This window comes from Eurypyga helias, unplaced genomic scaffold (assembly GCF_000690775.1).
Source record: "Eurypyga helias isolate BGI_N326 unplaced genomic scaffold, ASM69077v1 scaffold11765, whole genome shotgun sequence".
In the NCBI taxonomy this organism is placed as follows: Eukaryota; Metazoa; Chordata; class Aves; order Eurypygiformes; family Eurypygidae; genus Eurypyga; species Eurypyga helias.
Genome location: NW_010250876.1, coordinates 2,221 through 28,713, shown reverse-complemented (window position 1 = coordinate 28,713; position 26,493 = coordinate 2,221). Strand labels below are relative to the sequence as shown.

Genomic DNA, 26,493 nt, shown 5'->3' with positions numbered 1-26,493 from the left:
TTCTGGAAAGGAAGACAGAGCTCACGGTCCAGGATTGCTAATTGCTGGGCATTGGCAGCTCTCTTCCAAGTTTTCTGAGGGCATCTTTGGATAATGGCTGAAGACAGGACACCATACAGAAAGGACAATGAGTCCAAACTATTGCATTTAATTCATGTGTCTAAAAACTGAAATGATGAAATCCATGAAAAATTATCGCTCTTAACCTTCAGAAGGGTAGACTAAAGGAAAGCTCAATAATGACAGAGGAAAAGAATAGAGTGCAACGAAATCCTTTTACCACAAGGGATAAAGTCTCAGTACAAAAGCAGTGGAAGCGGCTTTTTCATTCCCTAAAAGCCCAAAGAGTAATGAAATTGAAACACTGAAGAGGGGCAGTGCTGAGCAGAACTGCTGTTACCATCCAAAACTGTCACTTAGCAAAACCAGTTTTGGGGCAACAGATCATTTGTTCTCAAAGCTGTAGATGTAGACTTTGAGAAAAGCCAAGATCAGTGCCACTCAGAAGATACACTGGGGAGTATACCACTTCACATACCACAACAATAACTAAACCAAGGGACACCTAAAATCTCCAGTCTCGCATACAAAGGGCAGCAGTGAGGGCAAGAACTGATTAGAATACAACACTACGTTGTATTCCTACATTTCTGAGTAGCAAATGGGAGGATTATTTAATACCAGTCACCCTGACAGCAGTAGCTGGAAAGCCAAGCAGTGTGCATTGGAACAAAACATCACAGATACATAGTTCATACTCACAGCACCAAAATAGGGGGCCTGATGTACAACGCCTGTGCCTTCCTCCTCCTTCACATAACTGTCTACTACCACAGTAAAGGCACCTTTATCTTTGCACTGTAACACAAAAAGATGTTTTTCATGCATACAGCAGAACAGAATCCTTAAGAACATGGAAAAGCCACTCACAACCCCCAAGAGTCAAGAACTGCATCAAAAAATAAATTATACACAGTAAAATACGACATTCCTAACATTATTTAATCATTTCCCACAGCTAAGACACCCAGGCCGTATATACATTTAGGCAGTGTCAGCTGCAATTAAATCCAAGACCTCTCCAGAAGGCCTCATAGGCAATTACTCTCCCAGCCACAAATCTTTCACACAGTTCTGTGCTTAGCAGACTACAAATCAATATGCTCCTGAAAGTCAGGATACAACCAAGCAAGCTATGGAGAGTCTGTACACAAAGACAAGGAGACATTTGTATATGTCCACTGTACCTTCTAATTAAAAAAAAAGAAAGAAAAATCACCTGTTTGCCTCTGTAGTTATAAACTTTCTATATTTCCTCCAGAGAATGAGAAGGTGGCAAGTAAAAAAAAAATTTTTTAAGAAAGGGAAAAAATTGCCAGGAAAAGATCTGGCAATTTGCAGTGTGTTCAGTATGTACATAATGAAAAATAAAGAGCTATTTTTTATTTCTTAATAGAAAGGAAGTAAAACCAAATTACTGCAGTTACAGCTGAACCAAATATGTTACAAAATATTAGCTTTGGCTTGCTCTGCAGAGGGATATTCTGAGATAAGAAATCTATCTTAAAAAGCCCGCGACACAAACAGTATATACCCATCTGCTCCTCAGAATACAGCAGGACTCAAAGTGTATCCATTCCAAATCTTTACACCTGCAGTCTTATTTTTCAGATTCAGCTGTGTCTGACCTTTCTCTGGAAATAACAGCTTCTGCTCCCTACAGAGGTTTTCTCACCTCTGCTGACTTCAGCACATGCTTCAGAGCAGATGGTTCTCACAAATGACCAAGTCCCTCACGTGACTTCACAGCTGCTTGTCCAGCAGCACTGTAATCCACCTCAACTCTTTGAAAGATGTAAGCCATATTTAATCCGAATTTTATTTTTTTTAAATATATAAATTCTCTACCCCCTCTCTTATCACTATTTATTCTATTATCACCTGCGGAGCTATTAACTACACCAGACTTACACGGCGCTTAAGTGCTGCACAGGAGGTCATCCGCAAAAAGACAGATATATCTGTAGTTATTTTAGCAAAGGCTTTTAACCCTTCAGTGGGAGACACGACACATCTGCGACTCTCATCCACAAAGTTATTCCCTCAGGAACATAGAATTTGTGGACTTAATAGGCAGACAACAGAAGCTCACCAGATAAAAGGAGAATAGTGCCTGCTTCTTAATGTGTATTGGAAGGTTTTCTGCAATCTGAAGCTGAAATGCTATTTTTCACTGAATTCTTACCCAAAGTGTACTTAAAACTTAAGGGGAAAAATACAGAAAAAAAGTCAACCTCCTGGTTTTCAACATTTCACTAGGATTTAGAACTACTTTAATACAATGTGGGCTTTGTTATTAGGATGCAAAATTTTTAATATATAGGCATAAAATTTTTAATATAGAGACATAAAGATATTTTTAAACAGATTACGGAGAACTGCTTTTATTTTTGTAAAATGTTTTGGCTTACTTTTTTATACCAAACTTGATCACCTTACCTGAATAAAATATTCAAAGAGTGGCTTATATTTCTTGCCTTTAAGATCAATGCCAGGAAACCTGAGGAGAAACACATGAACACAAATTAACAACTTGAAAATTGCTTATAGCAAGCTCGTAGGAATGCTGTTTTTTCCTATTTCCTTCTTCCCCATCCCTAACAGAACAGGACTTCGTAAGGTGAAGAAAAAAGTAATATCTTAATGATTTGCTTCCCATTTCTACATCTCTTTGGCAATTTGGACTTGAACAAAAACCATAACATGTCTTAATGCACCTCTGCTAACAGTCAACAGGTATGCACGTATCAGATGGCCTTTCAATCAAGCCATCATTGTAAATTAATGTAGGAATTGAGCATTAATAAAAATGTAATTCTGGTAAAGCTGGCAAGGAAACACCTAAAAGTTATATGCACAAAAGATTGTGATACAGGATACTGCAGCATTTAAAGCCTGGATGCCTCATTCCTTATTCTAAAATTAGGCATGCAAGCTCTCCATGGGCATTTCAGAAAGATCCAACACAGACAGGACCAACTGAGGAACCAGCCAAGCCAGACAAGACATGCAAGACAGAGAGAGAGCTTGTAGACCTGGCTGTCTCCAGCTTTCTGACAACAGTTGACACAGACAGTGATTAGGTTGGGGCGTACTGCTCAGAACTCAAAGTGCTTAAATCTTCCATTTCAGGAAAAAGTCTAGTTAAAACACAACTTCATTTAATAGATGGGATACCTCTCCATGTGTCATAGCTGTGCTCTTGCCCTGTACCCTTCTTGATCCACCTCTTCCAAAACTATGGTCAAACCATACCACATTTGACTACTTCAGAGTGGGGAACTCTACATAGCTGTTTCACTGCTCAAAAAGGAACTTGAGCAGTATTTAATGCCAAGTTTAAGAGTATGACTCCTCAGCTCAGCATACATAATATCCAGTAGGAAAAGGGGAGATTTCTGTTTTAAGCCACAGCTTCACGGACGGTTTATATATTTTATATTACAAACAGCCTTAGGAATGTTTGAGGTGCTTAATTGGGATCAGATGAGAGAAAAGCATCCCACTGCTCAGCCACAAACACAATGTGAAGCACTGAAACTGGCAAAAAACCAAAAGGAATTTAAATTTGTATTTAATGCAACTAAGGGAAAGGTAAGGGTTGTGGATCACATTCCTGATTTTCTCTTTTGAGATCTTATGACCTAAGTTATAGTAATAACAGATTCCTTTACTCATTACTATAGTAATCCCTCACTCTCAAGAGCTCAGAAATCTCTTCATTGGATTCTCTAGAATCCAAAAAGAGACCACAGTGGAAAACAGTGTAAAGAAATTCAGTGTTTAATATGCAAATAGATTGATATGTAACACAAAAGGAAGAAAATGCTCATCAATCATTTAATATCCACCACTGCTAAATAAAGTAACAAGCCACTCAAAGGCCAAAAGTGGGATAATACATCAAGACGTGTGCAAAGCTGCAAAAAGTATTCTGATAAACATGCTAGCAGTGAAATAAAGCTGGACTATTCCCATTTGCTCTCAAACAAAAACCTACTGTCTGCATCTGGGAGGAAAAAGGGTAAGAAAAGTCAGCTTTGGGAGAGGAGGGGAAGGCTGAGAGTACTCAGGAAGTTCAGATGACTTCAGATACAGAACATTTGCATTAAGATCATTCCTTGACTTCAGCCTGCCACCTGGTATACAGCAAGTATCATGACTTTCTCCCTTGAGGGCCTAACTGCCTGGGAATTTAAAAGTGAGCCAAAGAAAGAAAAGAACTGAGTAGAAATGGGAAAGTTCATTCCCATAAACTTATATACTCATAGATCTAAATCTTTAAAAGATCCATTCAACTACCAGCAAGCTCTTAATTGTCTCACATTTCACATTTGAGAGAACTAATTTATTACATAACAAAAAACTGAAGCATGACCAAAAAAAAGAAAAGTCAGCCTGAGAAGGCTGTGGCACTAATACAGAAAGAAGAAAAAGACAGCACTCTGCAATGAGAGCAGAAATTGCTAGCAGCCCCACATACAGGTACACAGCAGGAAAAATGAAAACCACAACCCACCACTAAAAAAATGAAAATAAAAATCAACAGTTGTGGAGGGATTAGAAATGCAATTTGTCAGAGACAAAAAAACGACAACTGAAAGCTGTGTACGATTATCTTAAAGAGCAGACACTCCACAGTTTTGATGAAAACACCACAGCAAAATAGGCTGAGATGTTCAGTGCATTTGTGGCTACAGAATGACTGCAACCAGACTGAAATTAAATTTGTAGTACTCCATCAAAAGAAGAATTTGGAACCAAAAACTGAAAGATCAACAAATATTAATACATCAACTTGGCTAATACTTTTAAGTCTAAAGGAAATGCATCCAAATATATCTAAGAAAATAGAGTTTTCAGAAGTGTTTTAGGCACTCGAAGTTTCAACAGACTGGAAAGGAACACAGTACCTACACTTCAAGAGAGAAATTGAGTACTGATGGACCTCAAAACCAGTCAGGCCAGCATAACACCCTGATTCAACTTTAAGTGCTTGAACAGGTTTTAAAAGGTGACGTGCTAAAGAACATATTCTGGAAAAATTCATAGCATAAGTCACATATCCAGCCAAATTACTTCTTTTTAGGCAGACTACCTAGCTGAAATAGAAAGCAAGCAGATGGATTAAAGTCTTAATGGGAGCAAGACTATTGGCACTTTGTCATTCTGACAGACAGAAACACTTCAACTGCTGACTGTATGTTTACATGGACACACAACCACTCTGAGAAAAAAAGGTTAGAGTTAATTCAGTATCAGACTGAAAGAAAATTTCCAGTGGTGTCCTGGCAGGGACTGTCGCAATGCTGACACTGTTCAGTCCTTTACTGATGACTCTGAAGGGAGGAAAAAGTCTGGAGATCAGGAGTTTTGTCAACCCTGAAGAATAAGAGCACTGAAGATCATGCCAGTAACCTGAGCACCAGCTCAAATCGCTACAGAGGAAGTGACAGATGAAGAGAGTTGCTGGGGGAGAAGAAATCAGTGCAGAAATACAAAATAAGAGTTACTCAACTGTCACATGAAGAATGACAGTAGACAACACGTTAAGCAAACACTCCAGCTCTATATTCCCCTAATTCAATAACTACAAGTAACTGCTTAGCTCAAGTAAGATGTATCCTCCTTATGTTTTTCACATCTTGTAAAGCTTTCAACTGCTTGATAAAAAAAAAAGATAGTAATAAAAATAACTGGTGCCAGTGAAGAAGGGTTGTTATCCTCAAAAAGATTTCTAGACTGCTTTTATTTGTTTGTTTGTGGTTTTGGGTTGTGTGGGATTTTCTTGTTGGGTTTCGTTGTGTTTTGTTGATTTGGCTTTTGTTTCTTACCCACTGCACAGGACTGAATAAAGTGAACAAATAAATATTTGTTGTACTTGACCTCTTTAACAGGTTGATGTTTTATAGATTTCAGAGAAGCCAAGCTACATATTTTGTCTAACAGCTGCATAATTTAATATCTGCATCCCTTATACAGTCTGGCTTATTTAATAATTCACATTTTTCCACTAGACCAAGATGAATAAGCTGCCTTCAGAAAGCATTAGCTGCCACTAACTACATAACTTAGGTAGACCATCCTAGGGAGAAGTATTTGCTTGCTAAAGACAACGGGTTTGCTTTTGCCCATCTCCTTTTAAATATTCACATAATATTAAGAAAATATTCAGCATTTGGGCAATCTCCAGGGGTTTTTTTGAGACTTTTAATTCAAAGTAATGTCTTTCTAAGAAAATACACAGGAAAAGGAATGACTAAGGAATCTTTTTTCCCCACTGCAATACAATGATCCAATGAAACTTTTATTCTATTTGTAGCTTCATGTACAAGACCAATTTGTTGTAGTAAATTTCAATCTCTTCAATAGCAGTGACAGGACAAGGGGTAACGGGTTTAAATTGAAAGTGGGGAGGTTTAGATTAGGTATCAGGAAGGAGTTCTTCCCGGAGAGGGTGGGGAGGCACTGGGACAGGTTGCCAGAGAAGCTGTGGATGCCCCATCCCTGGAAGTGTTCAAGGCCAGGCTGGATGAGGCTTGGAGCAACCTGGTCTAGTGGAAGGTGTCCCTGCCCATGGCAGGGGGGTTGGAACTAGATGGGCTTTAAGGTCCCTTCCAACCCAAACCATTCTATGAGTCTATGATTTTTGCAAGATAGATGCACATGCTGGAAAACCCATCTCTGGATAACTCCAAAATCCAACTTCTTAAAACATTTAACTTCTGATCTATAAAAATACTGCAAGTTATCAAGTTATGTACTTGCCTGTCGAGTATCTCATATTCGCTGTCAGATTTGTACAGTGCTATCAGCCTGGATTCCATCAAAATGTACATCTTTCCTGTGGCATTATCTAGAATATAAAATAAAACAAAAAAGTTATATAAATCTCAATTTAATACCCTCATTTGCATCATTATAAAACCTTTCAATTTATGCAAGATCGTATCATAGTAGCTACAAAACTGCCCAGAATAATCCTGCTGATCAACCACTATTTTCCAGCTACTTCTTCCCCATACAGCCACTTAATGAGTACTTTTCAAAAGTTAAGTTTAAAGAGAAAGCACAGGGTGAAATGCACTCTACTGATTTTCAGTGTGGTTTTTTGTTCGAGAGGCAGAAATACCCTACTTTGCCTATTACTATTGTGCCAAAGAAAGGCAATTGAAAAGTTTCCATATATGTAACTGAAACAGAGGGAAACAAATGGAAGATGAACAATTACTACATAAAATCAGTATTATTAAGTTGACATTAGGGGTAACGCACTATATGCTGCCTTTCTGAGATTTACTATTCCAGTTTTATGCTTCGATTTCCTTTTAAAGTAAAAGGAAGTATATACAAAGTGAAACATTATGAAGAAAATCCATTTTCTACCTTCAAATAACCCTGATCTCTTAACTTCAGCAACAATTTTTATTCAGATTACTACCCTACCCACTTAGTCAGGGTCACTATCCCACCAGCAGACTGCAGGCCAAAGACATCAAAACTCAACAACTCAGTATCTCAGGCAGGTATAGGTGTTACTTCTGAAAGTACTCAGACTCTTTGTTGAGATCACCAAACTTATGTTAAAACCTTTGACATATTTAGTTGTCTCCTAAAGCAAAGAAAACCCAAACACCTGGAGTTCACTGTAAAGGCCTTGGCAAACTTTCATGTTTAACAACACCTTAGGCACATGTTAGATTCATGTGATTACTGTGGAACTGGAAATTATATCTTGGGCATTTTTTTACTCCAGATTAAATGCCATCATTAACTTTAATATTTCTTTTTTAAAACGTACACTGAGAAGTCAGAAAAGGTGAGCAGTTTGGGAGAACCTGAAAACAGAAATGCAAGGGAAGTAACAGCCTATATTGTTTAGGCACCCTAGGTGGTCTGTTGCATACAATCTCTGAAGAGCAGGGTGCTCTCATGGAGGAGATTACCTCATGGTACAACTTGTTTAGTCAGGCACAATCAACTGGTCCATGACCAAGCCAAGGCACGTGGTCAAATGTACTCTTACACTGGAAACGGGTTAAGAGTACAGAGGCATTCAGTTGCTGCAACTCAGCTGTCCTAGGGCAGCAACTTGTTCAAGATTCTGAGCCCCAAGAAAGGGGGGAAGAAAAAAAACCTGGGGACACCCAGTCACACTTCCCTGTCTCTCAAACATAATGTGGCTTTAAGAGGACAGATAAAACATTTGCTCCTGTTCTTCGTTTCATTTATCAATGTGTTTCAGCGAACAGTCCTCACAATGCATGTAAAACAGAAGAGCACAGCAGTCAGATATCATCAGACACGCAGGAAGCAAATCTCATCCAACACCGGCGAAGTGCTGTACGTTTAGCATAAAGCAGCCTATCATACAAAAGAAGAGTACTCATTCACAGGCGCTGAAGAAAGAAGTGTTCATTGTATATCACCTTCAGTTAACACTTGCCTCTCAACTTTACATACTGCAATTCGGGGTTAACACAAAGGGCCAAATTACTAGGCAAGGTCCAAGGAGTAGTGGTCCAAGCAACAAGAGAGACACTTGCATCTTCATCCAGTGGAAAGCTCACAATCACTGAAGGATCTTGAACATCCTTAAAAACAAGATAAAGTCAAAGGGTGAAAAAAAAAAAAAAGGGACAGGGAAGGTTTACTGCTTGTATTGGTGAGAAAATACAAATCTGTTACTGCCATCCACCAAAACTTGCCTAGTTGCAACATGCACCCTATCTTGCAACTTGCCTAGTTCACCACTGCAGTGGTAAAAGGTGAAGTGGCAGCCTAAAAAAGTTTGATGAGAACACCAGACCCAATGTTCCTCGATTATACCAGTGCAAACTGTCTGTCCAAGAAGGCCACAGGGTTAAAAATTTGGGTTACCAAAGTGATTTCGGGAATTAGCTACCAAAACACCAGAGAGCTGAGTGCCAGTTTCCTCAGGTACCTCTTATTGTCCTATTTTGAAAGTTTAAAACCAACACTACTATCAGGAAAAGCAGTAGTTTCTCAGAAAATGCTGCACAAAGCCTCTTCCCATCTTTTCCTCTAGCATCAGAGAGTAGGAAGAAATAGCCATCACTTAGGAAGATGCAATGTCTTATCAAGAAGCTTTTGTTAAGAAGGAAGGGGGCAGGGAGAAAAATTTGGGAGTACTTAAAAACAAGAGTACGTCAGTATTTAAAAGTAAAAACATTTCAGTAAAGGAGACCTTTGTCAGCTGCTTTCTAAAATTTTGCCTCCAAATGAGACAAAAGAATCCTCTGAAAACAAGCTTTTTCTTTCATACAAGTACAGTACTATTCAGTCATTTCACAGTTCACGTTAGGAAAAGCAGATTGAAAAAGCAAGGCTAATGTTGCAAACGTGGAATTTTCACTATCCATTTTAAATGCCAAACACAAATGGGTGCCAAGTGCACAGACCCTAAACACATGAATGGGTCCTATCCCCTCACCATGTCTAGGGCAAGGCTCTCTGGGTTCCGTCCAGCATCATGGAACAGTTAACGGCATCATGCGACAGGCAGCTATTTATGGCTGAGCAAAGGGCTGCTCCAGAGGGAATTTTCTGTGAACATTTGGTACAGTCAACAGTAAAACATAAATATTACATAACCCTCAAACCACGCTCAGTACCAAGGAAAGAGCAGGCTATCACTACAGTTGTGTCTCCACCAATTGTTAAACACCACTGTAGGCTAATCCCTTTGTTTCCTGAAGCACTACATTGACCAGGTAGACAAAAACAACTGGCAAGCCATAAAAAACAACATCCAGGCTGCCAAGTAATGGCATTTTATAACGTTTGATCTGTTCACAAATTTATGCCTGCTTTCATCCGAAGACAACACTTCTCCAGTTAACTGTAACGCAAGCTGCTGCCATAGTTTACTCAAAGCATACATTAGACACCTCACTCCGTTTCTGAACACACTTCTCATGTCCTGGTTCTCATGATTTGTGTCCTGATTCTCACAGGATCGATAAACAGAAGCCAAAGGCTGCTTTCCACTGTGAGAAAGCTAACAGCTGCCTTACACCCAGAAATGACTGGTCTCGCCAAGAATAAATCATGTCAGCTTGCAGACCCTCAACATCTCATCTTCAAAATACTACTCTAGCAGACAAAAAAGATAATTTTTGCATGAAGTGTCAGAGCAGCACACCCTCCACACACACTCTACTGGTTCTAGAGTAAGAAATAGCATCTAAAGATTTCACTGAGACTCAAGAAGAGAAAAGAGCTTTACTCCACGGAAAAGGGCGCACACACAAAAACCCACAAGAGCCTTTGCTCTAAAGAAAGTTCATTAGTCTGAGCCTTTGTGAAAGGCCAGTTAATTAATATGAGCAAAAGAACTGTTTCAGTTGTCATACAGTCACAAATATTGAGATATCTTTGTAGGTCTCACTTTCCTAAATCACAAAACCTTAATTCTTCAGTATGGTTAAATGCCCTTCACCAATACTGAAAGCTTTAGTATTGCTGCACGGCATTGCAAGACAATTCTATTTAAACAATTTGCTTTAAAACCACTATTTTTTGGCCAGCAAACTGGCCTTTTTCAGGCAAGCTGTAAAAAAGCCCAGATGTACAATTTGTGCTAGCTCGCTGCTGTAACAACCCAAGTGAAAGATTTACAATAACAGGATATGGAGGCCTGGATGGAGATCAGAAAGGATACAAAACCTCTATTCACAAACTAATAAGAAATTTGGAAAATCGGAACACAAGTTCTGCCTTCACATATGTGAACACAAGTTTGTTATGAAGAAGCTGCACCTACTCTATCTAGTCATTCATTTTTCAAGGAACATCTTAAAAAACACAGTATATCATGCTTTATATTAGGCAAAACATTTCCTGGAATTTCTCAATCTAAATTAATGATTTTTAGAAGAGCTATTACCCTACCACTCTACAACCAAACACGGTCTTCGATAATTCTTATTAATCCCCTCATAGAAGAAGATTTCAACTCTTCCAAAGACCTTCTTTTTTCCATATCTGGACAGAAAACTGCTGCAGCTCTCCTAAGTATTTACCATAAAAGCCCATCACAGTGCAACATTCATCTTGAGACCCCAGAGAAGTGAGAGCAGTTTACCAGAATAAACCAAAGTATGTATTTTATATATATAATAGTAACCCAGAACAGAGAAGAAGTCTGAGATCAAGTGATCCAAACACAGTAAAATATAATAAAAAGCCATTTATGTCAATTTTTACTATCAATTTGGAGTGTAATAATATGTTTGTGTACCACCAAGCAAAAAATACTAAAGCTTTCCAAATCCAAACTGAAGGCAATAGAGAAATGTCATTGCAACGTATAAGGTACACATACACCGACTTACCTTGTAGTTCTGATGAGACTCAAAGTTTGAGAGTGGTGTGTTGCATGCAGTTGAAAAAGGCATGACCTTGACACCTCTATAGACCAGTCCTTTGTCATACAGCTGCTTGAAAACCCACCTGGAAGAAAACAAGACACACAGAATAGCACTTGGTGTTTCAGTTTTAATGTGTCAGCTGCAAAATGGGGTTCTGCTCTAGCTGGAGTGCTGATCCAAACAACTCATTTGTAAACAATCAATCATCAACTAAAGACAGTATTTGCAAGTCAAAAGAGATAAATTGATTGCAACTGTATTTCTGGCCGATTTTTAGCTTTAGCTGATTCTACCAGCTTGGTTTTCAATGCACTGACTGCACGGCACGTTGATTAATCAGGAATATGGATTTGTGTTTCACTAAATACTTTCTCAACTTCTTGAATACAAAGACCACCTGAAATCTGAACTATTAACGAGGCTGCAATCAGACAGAATTTAGACAGAAGACACGTAGTGAGATGGCTGCTTACTTATCACATGATCTCAAGCCCCTAATACAGCAACCAGTGTTACATAAGAGACAGAGACAGGTTAGAGAAACCTGCAACCCACCCCAAGTAGTCAAACTATATTTTCAAACCATCCTGATCACTCTTCTGGGTCCCTTTCCAGATCAATAGCTCATTGCTAGGCAACCAACCCCATCCTGGCAAGCAGCACTCTTCTGGAGGCTGTCATTTTGTGCTGGAAATCTGGACCTGTATTTGAGTCGTCTTGCCTTCTATGTTTGAAATCCTAATCTCCAAGAAAAAAATGTAAGCAGACTATTGCACTGATTTCTATCTGCAGCCTGAAAAAAGAACATCAAGAGACATGCACTGGCTTGTCATGGAAGTCATACGGTATCTTAATCAGAATAATTATTAGCTTGCAGATCGGACAGAGAAAATACAGACTGTCATGTGGAGAAGACGTGCAGTTCACTCAGATTCGTCCGTGAGCCTCTAGTAAAAATCCAAAATTTCCTGCAAGTGGTCGCTGACATCAGAAAAATTAAAGTAATCTGAACTCCAAGATGGATAAAGGCTAAAGGGGTCCTCAGCAGCATCAAGTTCTGCCACAGAGGAGCCAAACCCAGATGTCTATCAGAGCTGTGCACTCCAACAAAGGTGCCTTACCTTACACACACAACTCAAAAGTAACCTTGTTCGAGTAACAAATGTCACCCACAGGCTAGTTGTGGCTGCCTGACCCCTAACCCAAATTCAAAACACAGCAGCGAGTGCATCTGTTTTACAACAGAGGCCGTATCAACTTAAATTTGCACAAACATAAATCAGCTTTTTATAAAATTATTTGTGAATGTACATTTGAGCTGGCTAATTGCAGTTTTCATGCAAGTTAAAAAAAATGTTCAATGTATGCTTACCAGCTCAGAGCATAATTAATGCAGACTGTGACAAGTGACAGCATTTATACTGAAGGTGTTCTACTTCCCTTCAAAAACAGTTAACTAAAATATCTATAGAAAAGAAGCTCCACTTTATCTCTGCTTTCTAAAGAACACTGCCTACTAACAGCGTAGAAGAAAATTACTCAGAGAAACACTGTATATTTAATTCAGCTGTAAATATAACTGTAAACTTCAGGAATGGTGAACACTAGATGATGGTGCCAAGCCTACTCTCCAATCCAGCACCTCCCTCTTGTGGTAGTTCTGTCCTATTGCAAACCACTCGTTTCACGGCTGAGGAAAAAGATGGGCTGTCAATCCACAGCACTCTTCAGAACTCTCATTACGGTTCATAACGACCACTCATTTGCAGTTTATCATAACCACTTCTCTCAGACAACCTTTCCAACATAATCAGTAGACTTGTGATTGAGTCGAGACTGCCACCTGATGGAACAGCCCTCATTATCTCTACAAAAGCTGTTCTGTTATCTTGGAAAACACCTAATTGGTTTCCTTAACAAGAAAGCTGCTGAGAACAGTTCTTGTGTGACCGTGCACAGAAGATGACTCCCAAAAAGGCTCCTGCTAGCAGCACTCTCTAGCTAAAGATGTACCTAGCTCTAACAGTAGGAGTCACTTCAAGGTCGATATCATGTTTTCCATCTTCTTGGTTATGGCAGCTTACATACACCTTTACTGAAGAAGAATGAGGTTAGGGAAAAGGTGAACTCAAGATGCGTATTTCAGTGACTTGTTAACAGAGAATCTGGTCCCTAAAGATGCAAGGTAGCTTTAACTTCTAAAAAGCATGACACAAACTGAAAACACGTTTCTTAAAGTGTCATGAGGGGATGGCACAACCAGTTTGAGCCCCGTCAGTACCTAAGACTCTCTTAGGCATAACTTCAAGAAATTAGAGCTTTGATTTGTTGGTCCAAGTCTTACACCCACCATGCAAACACCCCATGGACATATAAATCTCCTACAAAGGAAGTTTTTGCTTCCAGAAGATACTGAATCAGTCAATGCAATATTCAAAATACTCTTGGCATCCCCCACAGGATTCAACATCCCACAGTACCCTCTAGCAGATGCAAAATAAAGTTGCCCTCTTCAAACATACACTCACACTCACTTCACACTGAAGAGCAGGACTTGATCTTAGAGCTTCTCAAGTTCTGAATGCCATTTCTTTGGGGTATCAAGTGATTTCAACCAATCAAGTGGTTCTGTTTGCAATGACTCAGTATCTAAAGGTTTCCTAAGGGTTTGGAAACCCCTAGCTTTCCAGAGAATGAAAGTACCCATTGAAAATCATTTCTCAATATTTGTAAACTCATATAAAGTGTTTTTCCCCTTTTTTTTATTTTTAAAGAAAAAAAGACCCCAAGAGTTGTAAACTCAGTCACCAAAGGCTAAAGGTAAGGAGAGTAAAACATTACAACAGCAGGATCTAGAAGCATATGATTTCAACATATGCATGGTAGTACAGATAAACTAACAACATTACTGCTGCACGACCTACTATCAGTTCACGTCAAGACAACATGACAATAGCCTCTGTAGACCTAAAAATAGAAATCACAAACACCACACTATGTAAACAGCACTGTCAGACACAGTTCAGCAAGCAGACTGCATCCAAACAGCACCATAAGAAGCAGAGATTGTGAGGCAAAGAGTCTCCTGTGACTCATGAGCAACACTTGAAAGACAAGATGAAATAAAAAAGAAAACAACGATCAAAAACAGTTGCATGGGGATAAAGAAAACAGAAAAAAGTACTCAAACAACACCGGACACGAGTCAAAAAAGCATAAACTGAAGAAGAACATGAAGTCCAGTAACAAACACAGACTGCCTGTCTTTAGAATAGCATCTTTGAACAACACCTTCTTAATAAAGACAGGAGACATGTTTGTTCTGGGGCCTAGGAATCATAAGTACAGAATTTGCCAAGTCTTATGTTCAACTACCAGTGGAAGCTTCAAACATCTCAGCATACAGAGATCATTCTGCTCCAGGCAGATCTTTGGATCAGTGTGTTGAAGGATTCTGGATCAAGCCAGAAGTGCAAAATGCCTGTATTGCAGAAAGTATCTAAAACTGGTGCTAGACTTAACCCAAGGATCATCCAACTAAGTAGGAGTTCAGTGTATTTATTCCTCCTTCAAAATACATGTGAGGTGATAAAACAACAAAGGCTAGAATGGCAAGAAGCTAAAAAGAAGACTAAAGCACTAAATGCACAGAAGAAATACAAGTATGAGGAAAAAAAAGCAGATCGCTAGTAAAAAATGGATAAAAATAGATTTCTTATGAACATTCCTCATGAGTGTCACAGAATATAGATAATGTAGAGTGATTCCTCTTAGGACCCAGAAATCTGTTGTTCTGAAATCATCCTGGTTTAGTGCTGGATAAACCCCACATGCAGAAAAAAAATGAAGTCAGAAAACAACTTGTATTGCTCACACAGAAAAGGGAAAAAACCCCACACCACCAATGTACCAATTCAGTCGCTTTCATCTCTCCAACAGCCCAGCCCTCTGCTCAGTGGGCAGTCCCCATTCACCTGGCTACAAAGAGCTACGGCAGCTGGGCACTGACATTTAGTGACAGAGCTCGTCTTGAAAACACAAAGTACAAAAAAATGCCACGCCGAAACAAAAGCAAAGCTACACAGAGAGAATCAGGCAGCTCAAGGCCAATATTCCAAAGGTACCTACAACCCAGGAGTAGTGTGAGCCTGAGGCTACTACAGAACATTGGAGGTCAAGGCTGCGAGGCCAAGGGCCACATCTGGTGAGGACGGGAAGAGAGCTGCCCTCGTAGTAACAATCCTAAAAGGAAAAGAGAAGCTGGAGCAACTGGGATGGGCCTGCTGGAGGGAGGGCAGATACGGACAAAAAGTCCCATCACCAAAGGGAGCTCCATACTGCATCTCCACAGTATACTGCGTGGGTTTCAGCCTACACCCATGATCTCAAACAAGTACCCATTTTCTACCCTAACCGGGAGCATTTTTCTTTCTCTCCCACCATCTCGTGTTATCACAAAAGGCCTCAAGAGTACCTTCTCAGGCTACAGAAGTAGCTGTGTCTGCACTACCAGTGCTACATGAGCACCTTGAGGTTTCCCACTATACAAGCAAGTCTTTCAAAAGCAGCTTGGGAAGCTTGCAACCGTTCACAAAATGGCATTACGCTCCGACTGCGCTTGCCAGATGCAGCCACTGGATGGGGATAGAAAGCTGTTTAACGAACCCTGAAGTTGTGGAAAGGAAGAAATTTCACTCCCTAGTCATCAGACCGAGAAGCATGCCGCAGCGCTGACCGCAGACTCAGGACAGCTGTCACTGAGGAGCAAACTGGCAACCAGCCCCATAACTATGTAATAAGCCAGTAGTGAAGACACCATCTTACTAGCTGGTTCATTCCAAAGCTCATATACTTCTTTCACGCCAACTGCAGAGCAGTAAAAAGTTCAAGATCACATCAAACTGCTCTCAATTGCCCTGCACCACCTCATGAGCTGTAAAAAAAAAAAAAAAAAAAAGGCAAGAACTTCAGGCTGCACACTTACTCCATGCTAACTCAGGGGTATCCTTCTCATTGTACTGTTTTCAGTGAAGGACACATTTTCATTGAGATTCAAGCTGGCTGCAGGATGGACATACAACTTCTACAGAATTAGAACTATTGGACCTATTTGAGACATGAATTGACTTTACCTTCACGTAAAAAACCACTGCAGTATCATCTCTTCATGACACCAACATTAAATGTTCCCCTGAAAAATTCTGCCAGGATGGCACAAGTTTATCATGGGATGAAGTTTTGTTGTAAGTCAAAATTTAGCAGGCTGCAAATTCATTTCTACTCTGTCAACTGCCATATGGCACAGCACCAAAATGCTTGCAAAGCAGCCATTTCCAACAAACCCGTTATAAAACATGAAAAAGAATGTGCTGTAGCATCATGGGCTTGTGCAGTATCTCTACAAAACAAGATATTAATGAAAGATATAGCTGGTGCCTGACCCCTAAACTACTTCAAGTCCAAATAATTTGGATAAAATCAGCCAACACTGGAAACAACATTTATCACAAGTATTACATTAGCTCACTGTACTCAGCACAAACCTCATGGATGAAAGCATCACATTTCACAGAAACATAGAAATTCCAGCTGAGACCATGCCAGAACTGCAAGCCTCGGGAAGAGCTGGAGACAAAATCAACCAAGCAAACCCCCCCCCACCAACAACACAACCTAAACAGATAGGTTTAGCTCATTAAAAGACCAAAGACAAAATCCTTACCAGATTTTAACCACAAAATCCATGGTTAGCATCGTCACTACCATTAGTATTATCAATGGGTTTTTTCTGTGCCTTAGAGCAGCATTCTACTCCTCAAGGCAGAACAAAACAACCAACAAAAAAGAACACTGAAGAGGACAATACAGTTGCCAGGCTACAGTCAGTACAGAAATCAAACTGCAGCTTCTCTTTTGTACTCAGCTGGACACCAAAGTTGTCACATTTCTTTCTGGTTTACTTAAAAAGGAACTTGTATTAAAAAAATCAAATCAATATTAGGAGAACCACACTAGAATCTACCATTCAAATGAGCACGCCACTCCTAACGGACATAGAATGTAACTTCAGTAACACAGGTTTTCAGTTTGACGATTGCTAGGCAACGATCTGATGTTTTAGAAAATTGTACGTTATCCTGTCAAAAGCACTACTGTAACTGTTACTGTGCTTGCCTTCGGCATTATCTCCCTTAGCCTTCAAACAGGCATCCCCCATCCCTCTGCCATTCCCCTCCTCCACCCACTGTACCAACACCAGTGGTTCCACCTCCTGTCCTGCTGTGAGAGCAAGCTGGCAACGGCACAGCAACGTGCGCCTCCAAGACTCTAAAGACTTGCCAGAAAACCCGATTTTTAAAACTGCATTTCATTACATGATTACACAGAAAATTAATGGCACGAGGAAGCAAAAAAGTACAAAAATATTTATAAAACATCTGCCTATCCACTTCCTGAAATCCCAACCCACAGAAGTTTACGTTTTAGTCTGTATCCAAAGTCAGCATCAGAAATGGTAACCTCTGTAAACCAGGTGAAATGACAAACTTGCTTTCAAAGGGGGGAAGAAAAAAAAAAACCCGCAACAACACACAAAAAAAGGCTTCGGCTGCTGCCAGACCCTGCAGCTAGTTCAAGTCAAGTTTGTTTCTTGACAGACGCTAGATAAGCAGGATTTAAGATGCCACTAAGTATTTTTATAATGTATAAAAGGAAAGTGTCTTGTCAGTTTTCACTTTATTATTATGCAAGGCTTCTTCAGCTAAGTTAGTTAAACATCTGCTCCCTTAAAACCATCTTTTCCATGCTCACTAAAAGCTCACTGGCACTTCAGCCCTCGCCAACAGCTTCAGAGACATCTAGAAGTTCTGTCGATCCTTTATCATAGCTATAGGTGCAAGGTGCTATCTAGTGCAAGGTGTCCCTGCCCATGGCAGGGGGGTTGGAACTAGATGATCTTTAAGGTCCCTTCCAACCCTAACCATTCTATGATTCTATAGGTTGCTAACTACAGAATTAAAGGTTATGAGTAAAACTAACATTAAAGGACATCAGCAATACTTCAGTATGCATATATTTTCAATGGCTTTTTCTCAGCACATACTCTGCTAAACCTCTCCCTGCAATTCACCTTGTAATTTTATCACCTGAAGGACTCAATGCTGCCACTTCTCCACTGTTCAGTCAACTAGATTGTCCTTAACCTATAAGGTCATCTTGACTTCTGGAATTCCAACAGTCACGCTGAATACATTGCCAAAATACCCAAACTTTACTTAGCTCTGCACCAGGAGTCCAAGACAGTTATCAAACTACGCTGCCAAGAAAAAGAGAACAGCAGATTCCCAGCCTCCACATTCAGGCTTGAAGAGGTTTAGAGCTAAACTGAGTTTGGGTAGTTTGCCTATCTGCAGTTCACAGTGTGAAGAACATCAGTAATGTAGAGATATAACGTGATTTCCTAAATCAAGCAAGGAACACATTAGCACATCTTCAGAACTGCTTTTAAGTTGACGTGGAGCAGGGAGATTTCAGATCTCAATAAAAGAAATGCTGTTCTACTTCATTTTGAAAAACCCTACTGTCCCAAAGAACAAAGAATTTATGTCAGTTAATCCCCTCGCTTCAACATCAAGAGACTTCACATCACCTTAATTACTCTGCCCACATTTTATCTGAATTTGGCATGTTTCCAAAGAGCTCTAGTGATGGGTCTTGGTCCATAGAACAATTGAAGCCTTCCTAACATGTCCAACTCCTAAAGCATGTACGCAAAGTGTGTAAGTTAACTTACCACACAGACTCCATGAACTCAGGATAGAGAGTTTTGTAGTCATTTTCAAAATCAATCCAGCGTCCTAATCTGGTAACACCGAACTGTTAAGAAACAAACACACAGACTGAAAGGCATCTTAATATTAAAGATCATGATACATTTCCAATATTTATTCTGTAAGACAGCTTGATTTTTTAAATTCACTATTTGTCCCCTATCAATGAAAGACATCTATGAAACATTTTATCTGACAATAGTTCCAAGCAGTGTATTCAAACAGGCAAAAGTAAGCGAAGAACAAAACCATGAACATAATGGTTTAGAACCCAGGTCACGCAACGGGCAAACGTGTTCAATGCTACGAAACAGAAATGGTAGAACATTTGGATCATTCATCAGATAGAAACAGTGGATCACTGAAGGTTTAGCTCAGGTTCAAATGCCTGAAAATTGCTTTTGATTACAGTGGTCTTGTTTCTATTTTTAAGGTAGTCACAGAGACAGTCGAAGAACACACAGTCTATCAGCTTTCAGTTGCATGAAGACATGATGTAATTCGAAGACAAAGAAATGCTGAAAGAAACTGATATGTCACAAGAAGTTATCAGAACTATTTCAGGGCCAACTGCCTTCTTTGACTGCCCAAAGCTATGACAGAGCTGCCAAAGACCACAAGCCTGACAGGTGTTAGTCCCTGTCTCAGGACAGATTATGGTCACGTCCATTGGCACAGAGTATGACAACTGCTGAGTAATAGGCTAGCTATGGGATTCACTTGGACCAGTGGCACTCTCGCTCACCGCACAGCTATGGGAACCCTGAGCTCTGCAAATAACCCACCCAGAGACACCTGTCCTGATACTGTCACACACAGACCATACTTATGTCAAACTAGTCAAGTGAAAACAAACAACGGAATTCTTTCACCTCTATATCTTCACATAACACCTGAGCTCCTGAAATATAAGAGTTTTGCTTCTGACCTTTAAGCTACTCTGACATTCCACTATTAAGATCCAAAGCCTGAGACTTATTAGTACGAGGATCCACGAAGCTGAAGTGTGATGTTTGGTCTCAGCACTGAAAGATCTTACACATCCAAGGAACCTTTTCTATTTTTTCATAAGCTTCACATGTTTGCTAGCCACTCCAGTCAGAAAATAAACACTATCTCCAATAAGAATGTTGGGAATTCCTCTCCTAATACTATCCCCAAATAGTTGAGTTTATTACCAGGCAGGGGGGTTGGAACTAGATGGGCTTTAAGGTCCCTTCCAACCCAAACAGTTCCATGATTCTATGAGTCTTTTTATTTTCATTTCTAAAAGCAACTAAGAATCATTGATGAATGACTATCTTTGAAAAAACAAACCAGTGCTTTTCATCCAGCCAGCCGCTTAGAATAGCTGTGGCCTAAATCGAACAAAGGCAGCTGTAGTTTCTTCGGATACTGGCCATAACTCTAAAACGGTCCCAAGGACAAGAGGCAAGCGATACCCAAATAAGAAATTGCTACTTCAATCAAAAGGAATACAGCAGGACTAAAGAACAGAGGGAAGTTTGAGGTGGTAGAACAGCCTCCATGTGAGGAAAAAATAAAGAATTAGGACTATTTTGCCTAGAAAAGAAACAACTGATGGTGAAGATAAAGGTTTACTGGGAACCGTGATACTATGTAAGAACTACACTTCAAACTACCTATAGGAACACCTTGATATGGACTGCTTAAAGGCCACCAGTACACCTAGATACAAAATGTAGCTAAATTCATGAGGGGAAAAAAAAGTTAGGGATTATAAACTAGGGGAAAAAAATTAAAAATCCTTTGGCCTAGGAAGGCCTTGTGCCACAAAGGCTGAAAAAATATGGCCTGCTCTTCCATTCTTTGTTTGGCACATGCTGTTGTATGCTGTCACTGTAATATAGCAGCACAGCTAGGAAAGCACCTGGGCCACTCCTCAAAGAGGCATCACTTCACAGACATATCAGACCAACAGCAAATACGGAATACTGGGCTAAGTGTACTTTATTCTGGCCACACTGCTAAGGACAAAAATAAGGAGCATCAGGTTCTATGCACAGGATGAATATTATTCAGCTGGGAAAGAAAATACCTAAGCCACCTACACGGAACAGCTCTCCAACCTCATCAGTCTGCACAGACCAACGCTCTCCCTGTCATTATATTCATGGGGTGCAAAGTTTAGACCAATATTCCATTGGAAGACTGAGGGTTTAGCCACACCTGTTCCGACACAAAAATCAGATGTTAGAACTGTTGCTGTTTCAGAAATACAAGCTACAGTCCTACACTCTGGCAATGAAAAGACCAAAAGTCAGCAGGGAGGTTAATATGCAACTCCTTTATTGGTTCCACCTGAAAAACAATCGAAGTCAGATCTTTCAATTTTCTATACAAAAGAAGCACAAAGAAAGATAATTTGTTCAATGTATATATGATTGGTTCAGTGTATCTAGCTAAACACTTTGAGCTCCAGGTTACCTTAAAGTAACCTTCTCTTCCCATCACAGCAGTCTCCCTGGTCTGAGCCACAGTATTATTCTTTTTGTTCCCTTTTCAGTGAGAGGCACAGTAGCTAAAGACATGAGATTTATGCACGTAATCAAACGGACAGAAGGCTAAAGGTCACCCTAGCTGAAGATCTTCTGCACACATACAGTTAGAAACACACAGCAGAACATGCAGAGTCCTCACTTACCTCCCATTCCTTTGAGTATCTCATCACAATTCCTCTGCACTGGTTATTGTATTCTTCAATCCCCATCTTTGCCACGTCCTCTGGCCCTTTAATGCCCAAGGTCTTGTCAATCTCATATTCCTGGGAGCATTGAAAACAACCAGACAGAAAACCCACGCTGTCATCAAAAACTTTCAGGAGTTCTCTGAATAGTTTATTTACGTTCTATGCATCCTAATGAGGCTAAAGGGTCTCCTTTATCCTTTTGATATTTCATGAATAATGCACCTGAACTAAGCCGATATTTCAAAGGATAACCCTGGTGAGACTGTTTCTTGACTATCTTTAGAAGAAGGAAAAAAACCCCATCATTTTCTGAAATACTTACCAAATAAATACATGTTTATCGTAATGAACAGAGTGCCTGGAGAAGGGCAGGTGACCAGTAGGAAGCACCTGAAACCACCACGCACACAAAAGCCAGAGCAACACACTAGACAAAGAACGTCCATTTCTCTTTTAGCAAAGCCAGGAACCAGAGCAATAGAAACCTGGCTGATAAGCAGGTAACAACATGGGAAAGATGAACCAACAGAAATACCTGTGGGCAGATTTATTACACATACCACGGGTAAGCCATGGCAATCCCAGCCAAACCTTCTGTCCACATGAAAACCACTCTGATGAGCGAATCTGGTTACTATGTCCTTAATGGTTCCTGCAAGAATATGGCCATAGTGTGGAAGCCCAGTAGCAAACGGAGGGCCATCATAGAAGTTAAACCTACAACACAAGACAACATTCTTAATTACATCAAACTCCAAGCACCAGATCTTCAAACAGGATTATCTTCATGCTTATGCCTCTTATGTTTTACTAGGACAACATCAATTTCTACCCCTGCAATTATCAGTCAGTACAGGTATTGTGTTGGCACTGGGACTAAAGGGAATATTTCAACGCATTCAGTTGCTACTGACTGCCGGTTCTACCAAGATTACCGCTGAAAATACCAGCATGCTGCTCCACAGCTGGCAGACAGAGGGAAGAGTTGCCCTTGCTACCTGCAGATTTCTTTCATAAACCCACCAAGCAGAAAATCAGAGGTTTATTACTACTGTTTGTACACCGTCAGTTCTTCACAAAGTGACATATAAAGGGTAACTGACGTGACAGCAACATTAGCCAAGACTGCTATCTGCAAAGGCAGCAGCTGTTGTTAACCCAACCAAGGGAAAAGGGAAAAGACCCAAGTAATTCCAGCTAAGCCAACCTTGCATTGCACACACAGTTGCTACAGCTTTCAGTAGATTCTTACCTAGGTCTATTCTTCCTGGAAACAATTAAGATTTTTCCAGAGCTCCAGTATCTTCTCTTCCTCATTTGGAAAAGTTATGTTTTCTGGAACTTGCTGAACCATTCTTTCCCGGCAATCACCAAGCAGAGAAAAGAAAATACATATTGAACGGAACTGAGAAAAAAATCACTTCACAAATACAAGTCATTGTCTTACAAACCCGTATCACCAAAGAACACCTCAGTTTTCCGGAGAGCTTGACCCAGTATAGGCATGGAAGCAAGCACGACATTCTTAAACAAGCCTAGTGATTGACAGACTAGCACCAAAGCTGTCTAACAGGAAAAGGATTTTCCATTCACTCAACTATGGCTGTTCATCTTTTATTATTCTTTTATTTTTGTCTCCTATAAAAAACAGTCAAGGGCAAATTATTTTTTGGATACAAGTTTGGGGTTTTTAGTTTAGGAAACTTTTCCAAGTTCAAACTGACCTTTCAACATCAGTTTATGAACTAGTGAGGCTTACTTTAAAGTGCAGGAACTCAAACTAGTGAAGAGGGGGCTCCTTTTCACTGGACCCCTCTTCCTACCATTCAAAGGTTTAAAACCTCATTTTTCCATCTACCTAGGTCACTGTCCTCAGGTGCTCCTAAACACAGCTAGACAGCAGAGCTGAAACACGCTGCAATGGAGGATGAACACGCGGCGAAGAATTCGAACAAACAGAGGAGGAAAAAGCTCAAAGACCTCAAGTGTGCATCCTGAAAAGCTCTAATGTCCAGACCACTGGCACAACTACTGTCTTTCTCGTCTCTTCTTTTTTAATCATCAGTTTTACAAGTATGTCAGAACTAAGCTACAAGGGGCTACTTCATGCTGGCCATTTCCTGAAGGTCTTCTTTTATTTGGTGGGTTTTGGTCACCACGGCCCAAAGCTATTCATCAATTCTGGCTAAGTCAATGAAAATCACTACAAGCAAAATTACATGAGAGCTTTCTTCACAACACAGGGAAGAGAATTCTCCGCAACACAGGGAAGAGAATTCTCCACAACATTAGAAACACAGTGGAGCTGCCTGGTGTTCCAGACCTGCTGCAAGATTCAAAGGGGTCAAATTTCGACAAAATGCTACAGCAAGCACTAAGCAAAAGCTTTGTTGGAATAAGGGTTCCACAACAGAAGAAAACTGGTTATGAAGGCTATGTAATAGATGACTGCAGAGAAGAGACAGGCTCTTCCAACCTCTAATTTAGTGCTGCTGCTCCTTAGCACTTACACCAGAAAAAGCTGAGCACTACACATCAGCCTTCAGCTCCTCTTAGTGTTGTAGAGTTACGAACTATGGCACAAGGCCCGACTGCTCTGATTTGTCAGACAGCAACCATAAGCAGCAACAAACGCAAACACATGAAGACAATACTTGCAGTTACAGCTGACATGCTGCTTAGAAGCACTCAAGTTCCAAAACATTTACTTAAAGGAAACCCTCAACCACAGAACTTGCCATCTCCGTGCTTGAACCCATATGAAACTTGTGCCCCAAAATGAAACCTACAGACAAATTCCACCATTCATACTTTTCGTAATAACAACATCATTCTCCCCACTAATAAACCCTAATTATCAAGAAAGACAAGAAATGTATTGACAGACTCACAACCCGGTACACAGGCAACACAGCAGCTGGAGGGGAAATCGCAGGCTGACAAGAACACATGACATGGCCTGGATGTACTCTTGAAAAGGTAATAACCAGTCTTAGCCCAGTCAGGTACCAGACAAGCAACTTTTACAGGAGTTCTCATCATCAAAGCACTCAACAAAGCACCAATTAGGCTATGCCATTTCTCCATAATTTGACCACAGTACCAGAGACAATGGAGATGATAAAAGAAATCAGCCTCAAAGCTTATTAACTAGAAGCCAGTTGACTTGAGGACTAAGGATCAGCATATTTTACTTAGATAAAGCTCAGCATTCACAATAACTGCAAAGGTTTTGGCAACTGGCCCAGCTGTCAAGTCCTTCTAATCTAATAAATTAAATACAGGTTTCAGGTTTGGGCTGTAACTGCGACCGGGCTATGGAAGCTGCTCACGTATCACAGGCTCCATGCGTAAATCACAGTATCACTTTCGGCCCATTTCTACCAACTGAAGCACTGTATGCACAAACCAGTGTCCAGTAACCACAGGGCACAAATTCATACCCGCTTTTATCAATATTACAAAAGAACTTTATTATGTCAGAATTAGGAAAAAAAAAAATACTGATGTGAGTTAATATGTGACAGTCACTACAGGTCAGTTTTTTCAAGTTACAAAACAGAATTTTAAACAGATTGACTTAAAAGACAATCCACATTTAAAATCTACCTGTGGCTCAACCACAGCTGAGCGAAACAGCAAAGACTTCTGTGTTCAGTAAAAGCATAATCAGGTCACTGACAGAGATATGAATAATTCCATATAACTACAACAAAAAAAAAAGTTCATGACTATCAGCAATCTAGATATTTTAAATGAGAAAAAAGAATGAGGGACAACTCATTACTTCAAGCACAGACTGAGTGAAAACATCACACATGACGTTACAGAAATTATACAAATGCATCAATGAGAGCAACACTTTTGGACAACACTTCAAACTGACGTACAGGTTAGTAAACACAAGCCAGGGTTCGGTTTTTGTTTCTCTATTCATTTTCTGCTGACAGAAAGTGTTGAAGTTTAAGACAATGCACCACTGGGGACCTTTATGGAGTTTTTAAGTACACTCACTTTTTCTAAAAGACAGTGACATTCAATAGGAAAGGTGGCAGTTTGCAGACTGTACTACAGCAGTTCAAATTTATGCTGGGCTTCTTATCTAGAAGAAAGAAAAAATAAATAGGCATTAAAAACCTACAAGCAGGTTAGAATGTGGGTTTTTTTAATGTTAAGGAGTTTTTTAAAATAAGTATTTAATTTTTCAACAAAGATTCAATAAAAATGCTGCCAGGAAAGTGAAACAATATTTAAGAAAATTTGATGGATTTTACATACATCAAATACAAACAGATGATTACAACAAAGTGGATTTCAAGATATTATTCATCCTGATAACCAAGAAACTGAAAATATAAAGAACTAGTGTGAACTAGGAGTGTACAAAAGGTCTCCTAGTTTCCAGTGGTCCATGATCAGTATCTTATCCTTGTTCGTCACCTTCTCCCACAGCTGCTCTATATGAAGAGACCTATGCACAAACTTCCCTCCAGAGATAAGG

At 39.9% G+C, this 26,493-nt stretch overlaps 1 protein-coding gene across 1 annotated transcript in view; it reads right to left on the bottom strand.

The window, feature by feature from the left end:
• The window catches only part of LOC104509773 (isoleucine--tRNA ligase, cytoplasmic-like), a gene marked incomplete at its 3' end in the record, with an annotated part of 49,639 nt that extends 23,543 nt beyond the window's left edge, over positions 1-26,096 (bottom strand). Inside the window, 11 exon segments of the mRNA XM_010151820.1 lie at positions 763-858; positions 2,500-2,560; positions 6,829-6,916; positions 8,507-8,654; positions 11,418-11,535; positions 19,246-19,328; positions 21,948-22,067; positions 22,553-22,709; positions 23,245-23,259; positions 23,261-23,347; positions 26,007-26,096. Coding sequence (XP_010150122.1) covers positions 763-858; positions 2,500-2,560; positions 6,829-6,916; positions 8,507-8,654; positions 11,418-11,535; positions 19,246-19,328; positions 21,948-22,067; positions 22,553-22,709; positions 23,245-23,259; positions 23,261-23,346 — 972 coding nt within the window.
• Positions 26,097-26,493: the final 397 nt, after the last annotated feature.